The sequence below is a fragment of the Benincasa hispida genome, chromosome 1 (genome assembly GCF_009727055.1).
Source record: "Benincasa hispida cultivar B227 chromosome 1, ASM972705v1, whole genome shotgun sequence".
NCBI lineage: Eukaryota > Viridiplantae > Streptophyta > Magnoliopsida > Cucurbitales > Cucurbitaceae > Benincasa > Benincasa hispida.
This window is the reverse complement of record NC_052349.1, coordinates 61,748,318-61,754,719: the sequence shown is the minus strand read 5'-3', so window position 1 is coordinate 61,754,719 and position 6,402 is coordinate 61,748,318. Positions and strand designations below refer to the sequence as shown.

Here is a 6,402-nt window from a genome sequence, read left to right as displayed (position 1 = left end):
ACAGGTAATTCTCTTAGAGTTAGAGTTAACTTGCTTTATCTGTCAAAAGATCTTCATGCAAGAAAGTCATAGGATCCTATTAGATAAGGCTACATGGTCAAAGAACATGTTGAACTTACACATTTTGACCCAAACGGTCTAATGAATGAAAGAGTAAGTCTGACATCGAAAATATGTCATTGATGAGTATTTATGAGTCGAAGCATCTTAATCTAATGTGACTAAAGTCTTTTTTTCTTTAAAAAATTTAAAAGAAATTAGACTAAAGTTTAAACTGTTTAGACAAGTATATTGTGACATTATGATCAGAACATAATGAATGGTACAGAAAATTTATTGTACTATGCCTAATTGATAGAAATGAAATTAGATCTGAACTTCAAATATTATGTACAATTTGGATGAAATTATGCTGAAACAGAAGAAAGAAGATCTTGTTAAGAGTTGGTGATATTAATGATAAATATTTTCTCTCTGGGAATGGGGAGTTTTATTATACAAATACCTCTTCAGCGGTGTATTGATGGTTCTTTGTTGGTTTTATAAAATATCTTTTAAGGGGATTTTAAAAAAAAAAAAAAAAATTGAAGTTACCAATTTCCCATTATTTCCCTAAAAATGTAGTTAAGAACGAACTCTTAATCGATCCAATACATTAAATGTGAAAAAACAAGTACAGTTAAATATTCCTAACAAAATCCAATTCGACTTCATAGAACACTACCAATAGTAGTAGTAATATAAATCGTAATCATAATCATATTGGAAGAAGATTAATCAACACCTCAGTTTTCTCTTAATAACCTAAAAAGTCCAATCACTTGTACCCCCAAGAGAGAGAGGGAAAAAGAAAACTAAAAAGTAGATCGTCAAAAATGAGAAATGAAAATCAATGGAAAAGAACCCAAAATGTGGGAGAAAAGTCAGTGGTGATTGGCTTTCATTACTCTTCAGCTCCCCATTCATACCTCAAATCCCAAATTGAAGTTGCATCTTGTTGGCCACCCAAATCCTCCGCCGGACTCGCATTCAAATCCACTTCCCCCACGCCGCCATTCCAGTACCCGCTCCCGTAATCCTCCACCGTGCTGCTGCCCGACCCGTCTCTGGCGTCTTCGATCCTCACCTCGTCGCTGCCCGGCGCTGCCCTTGACAGTTCCCAGTTCATCCACTCCACCACGCTCTTCAAATGTATGTCGATTGACTGATCGTCGGAAAATTCTTCTGCTCCCTCACCTGCTCTGTAAACGCACTGCGTCTCATGCTCTGATCTTGCGTTCTTGTCCACGAATCCCATCAGCGCCTTGCTTTGTGGGCACCATTGATTTTGGCAAGGGTACAGCGTCGAATCGGATGTGGTTACTTGTTCGAATGTACACTTTCGTTTCGTCATAATTCCACCGTTGCTCTGTGCGTCACTGTCTTCGCCGTCTTCTTCTTCTTCTTCGTCGGAGGTGATTTTCAGGTTATTTTTGGTTAATTGTAACAGGGCTTCTTCTTGATTCACCACTTTACCCCAAGTAAGCGTCTCTTTTGCTGTCATTTTCGCTTGTAAATTTTTCGATTGCCGAACTAATTTCCTCATGTTGTCCAAATCATGGGACATGTGTTTGATCACCGCCGCTAAGACACTGATTTTCCAGGCCTTTTTTAGGTCGTGGGGCTTTTTATACGGCGGAACGCCATGTCCACCGGCGGAGCCCTGTTCACCCCACCAAAGCTCTTTCCCCGTTGGCCACCACGGCGGTGCTAGACCCTTCTCCAGTGGGAATTTCCTCTGCGGAGGAATACAGTGCTGCATCAGAGCAGAGAGAATAGACCCCAATGTCGTGTCCTGTAAATCGGTGAGTAAATGCAAAACCGAATGGGGATCAAGCCCTGATTCTTCGATTACTTTGGGGAGGAATTTAGCTATAGCCATGGGAGCATCTTGTTCGAATCGGACCTCATCCCGCCACCACTCACGGAGGCTCTCGGAGGAGCCGGTGACGGGTTTACCCTTTTCAGGGACGATGCCATAAACAAACCCTTGAGCTTTACAAGCCTCCATGATCTTATCCATGTATTTAAGAATGGAATCTTGAGCTCTAGCCATTTTCTTACGGCGAGAGGCTTCTTCTCTGGCAGCGGATTCAGGCTCTTCATTATCACGCTTCTCCTTCATCTTCTTCATCCTCTGTCGATCTCTCCACATTCGTTTCTTGAGATCATCGTAGCTAATTTCCTCCTCTTGCTCGTCTTCATCGTCGTTGGGGCATCGGATTTCTCCATGGAACTCCACCATCATTTATGTGGGAAGGGTATTATAGTGTTAAATAGCAAACTAGAGATGCAGTGAATTGGGTCCATTGTTGAGGAGGATTTATATATATATATATATATATATATATATTGGCAAAGAAGTGAGAATGGCGGTGATTTGTGGTTTGGAGACAAAGTTGGCATTAACGAGGAGTGAATTTTGACTTTGGAGCTATATGAGTGAGAAATCATGAAACAGAGGAAAACAGAGAGAAGAAGATGTTGCAGAAATGCCTGCATTGCTTGCATGTTTAACACATATATCATTTCATTACATCACCATCTTATCATTTTTTTATATATATATATATACTGACAGAACCAACTTATCCTGAAAATATATATAAACTTTAAATATATAAAACTTTTTCTTCCTTCACACAACCAACTTCTATATATATTTTCTTTTATATATTTGACTAATTATTGTTTTTGGGACTTGGGTGTGAGGACTTCACTAAATTATATTTTTTTATTCAAAAGTTTCAAAAAATACTCCGCTGTTCTTAGGGATGAAGTATCTACCGTTTATTTCTTGAATCTAAACATTTAAAAAATATTTTTTTTTGGTATTAGTTATACAAAATAGTTAGAACTTGGAGATGTGTTTTAATTATGTTTCTAAAATTGGATAACTTCCATTTTTATGCTTTGATTTTTTTTTTTTTTTTATAATATATATAGCAGAGGGATCCAATATTTAAGTTTAAAGTGATCCTACAAATAATATATTAGTTAAACTATGTTATTTTGACTTTATGTTTGAATTTTAAAATTTGTTTTAAATAAAAAATTTGACGTATTAACTTTCATGTAAAAAGATATAAAAATTAGAAAACGTTACTATCCTTTCTTTCATCTTAAAAGATATCATAAAAATCATTTTTTTAATCAATTTTGGATATTAGTTGTGATGTAAATAATTTTATGAATGATATCACGCGTCAACCTCATCTATGACCCTTCATTAATATTTTTTTTAAGTAAATAACTAATATTTAGTTGATTGATTTATTGATCTATTGGCTTGGCTGTTACAAATTAGGTTGGCCAGATGTAAGTTTAAACAACTTAGACTTGTTAAACTAGGGCCAATACCTTTTAGGACTTACCTAGCTCCGTCTAACCTAATGATGAGTGTAATGTATGCTTTACAATTTTAATTACATAAGAGTTGTCATATCAATTTCTATTTTGTTTTAATAAAAGAATTTTCTAAACGTATATTATTAAATTAAATTTCAAACTTCCACTACAAGAAAACCGAGTTTTCCGATGGCTAAATCGATCGTCGGGAGTTTGGTCGTCGAGAGAAAGGGTGTCTCCTGACGACGTAAAATGGCATCGAGAGTTTCCTGGAAACTCCCGACATCATAAAGAACCGTCAGGAGTTCCTCGGGAACTCCCGACGAACAAAATAAGCGTCACGCCATACCCTAACCGTCGGAAGTTACTTTGGAACTCCCGACGGATCTCCCAATGCCCGTCGGGAGATGGGATCTGGTAAAAACCAGATCCCTTCTTCCTCATTTTCTCCATTCTCCCCATTTTGAACCCTAACCCACCGCCGCCGCGATTCTTCCCTTTCCCTTTGCCAATCTCTCTCATTTCCCCCATCCTTCTTCCTCGCCGATCTCCTCCCCCACTCCACTCCCTCACACGTCGATCCCTCTCCCTTCCCTTTCCGTTTTGGTCCTTCAAGCAATCATCGTCGCTGCCTCCCTTCCTTCAACCACCAGTCGCCACCCACCGGTAATCTTTCCATTTTATTTTCTCTTATTTTATGTATTAATTTAAATCGTTATTTTTCAATTTATGCAATTTTTTGTGAATTGAATTGTTATTGTGAATTATAGATTAATTTATAGTATGTTATTGTGGATTGAGTTGTTATTGTGGATTGTGGATTGATTTATAGCATGTTACTATGGAGTGAGTTGTTATTGTGGATTGTGGATTAATTTATAGCATGTTATTGTGGATTGTGGATGTTTCAATTTATGCACTTTTTTGGAGTATGAATGTTATTGTGGATTGTTTTTAATTAGCATTGTTTTTATTTAAGTCATGGATTGTGGATGTTTCAATTTATGCAATTTTTTGGATTATGGATGTTATAATTTACTTAATTCTGGACTTAGTTTAGGGAAAAAAATCAATAACATTGGGGCAAAAAAAGTCAAATCGCATATTATAAATTATTTAAAATTTTAAATACTCCGAACAAACTTGGAATTTTGTATTAAGTTAATCAAAATTCATGCTTAATAAAGACTTAATCCAGGTTATTGTTTTGGATTACAAGTTGGTCAGAAAAGATTTATTTTTAAAGATGAATAAAGAATTGATTAAATTAAAGGAATAAGTCATCAGTGGAGTATAGAGAATGAGTATCTCAGATTTTAGATATGGCAAAGTTTCATGTTAATGATTCCGGACGAATAAGATGTCTATGCAAGAATTGTATGAATTCAATTTGGGAAAAAATAGATATTGTGGAACGACATCTATTAATATATGGAATATCTCCCTCATACTGTGAATGGTTATCTCATGGAAAGCCAGTAAACTTATCTAGAAATTTTGAAAGTCCTACAAGTCATTCAATACAGAATGTTGAAGTAGATAGTATAGAGAGTAATTCTGTCGAAGAAAATGAGATGTTGAATCTTATAAACGATTTACAAGTTCTAACTGAAAACGAAAATGCAAATGAAGAAATGATTGAGAATGGAATGTCCTCTAATGGTCAATAAAGAGATACCACGAACTTATTCGAGGATTTAATGACCGAAGCACGTAATGAACTTCATTTTCGTTGTTTTATTTATTATGTGAATCTTTATTTGGTTAATTATGTTTTACAGGTTATTGAGATCAAATTTTAAAAAATTACAAACTATAAATTAAAAATATTTGAAAGACAATTTTCAACTAATGAAAGAACTCCCCATGCATATATATTACTGCATTTAGAGTTCTTGTAACTCCCGACGCATAAAATAAACCGTAGGGAGTTGGAACACTCCAGATGCATGAAACAACCATCGGGAGTTCCCCAACTGTCGATGTTGTATATAAGGCATTGACAGTTAGTGGAACTCTCGATGCCCTATACATGCGTCGGGAGTTCCTCGACTATGTGTCGAGAGTTCCTCTCCCAACGGATTTTTCCTGACCAAACTCTCGACGACTCATTATTTGTCGGTAGAACCTTTTTCAACGTATTTTTCACTCTTTTCCGATGAATTGTGATGTCGGGAGAAGTTAGATTTCTTGTAGTGTTCAAAGATTGAATTATAATGGGACATATAATTAACCCGTTACAAAATTAACCAACTTTCTAATAAAGTGTTCGACTTAAGGATTTGGACTAAGTTTGTTTTTAAGATAAATATTAAACCTTTAGGAGTTCTCTAATGGATCATTCCATTTAACTTTTCATAGATGTTTGGGAAAAAAATTATATTTTTTAACGTGTCTGGGAATAAGATTAATAGAAATAAAAGATTGTTGTATTTGGTTCTGGAATATGTAATCAAGATTTGAAAGTAACCATTTATGTTTGCATTTATTTAAGAAATTAACAATGTTAACCTTATATAATTCTAATCGATCAATTGATGATAAAGGAATCATTTTATTTGGATAACTAATTACAAGTCCTATTAAGAAAATGAATATTTATACTAAATTAAAATACTTAATACTATTTTTTTAAAAAAATTTGAAACTAAAACTAAAATTAACTAAATAGTATTTTTATTATATCCATCATTACTTTAATTTAGTATGTTTTTATTATTTTAAATTAATTAAATTACTATATAGTTATTTATTTATTACAATAAATTATTTAATTGTAGCTAAGTAACGTTCAATGTTATTAAATATAAATTTTATTTGAATCAATTAATTTTAATTAAATAATATAAAGAAATATATGTTAATAAACAATATATAAAAACTAATGTAAGAAAAAGAGAGCAAAATATAATACGTTAAAAAATAAAAATTAACAAGCAACATTAGATGTTAAAAATGAATGATCTTAATAAAATTAATTCGGATAAATAAATATGTTCGGGGAGATTTTTGGAA

The 6,402-nt window shown here is 33.9% G+C and overlaps 1 protein-coding gene across 1 annotated transcript; it reads right to left on the bottom strand.

Moving 5' to 3' along the window:
- Positions 1 to 943: 943 nt before the first annotated feature.
- Positions 944 to 2,287, bottom strand: LOC120081405 (putative ETHYLENE INSENSITIVE 3-like 4 protein). The gene has a single exon (XM_039036644.1). The coding sequence runs from the start codon at positions 2,285 to 2,287 to the stop codon at positions 944 to 946; it is 1,344 nt and encodes a 447-aa protein (XP_038892572.1).
- Between the last annotated feature and the right edge of the window lie 4,115 nt (positions 2,288 to 6,402).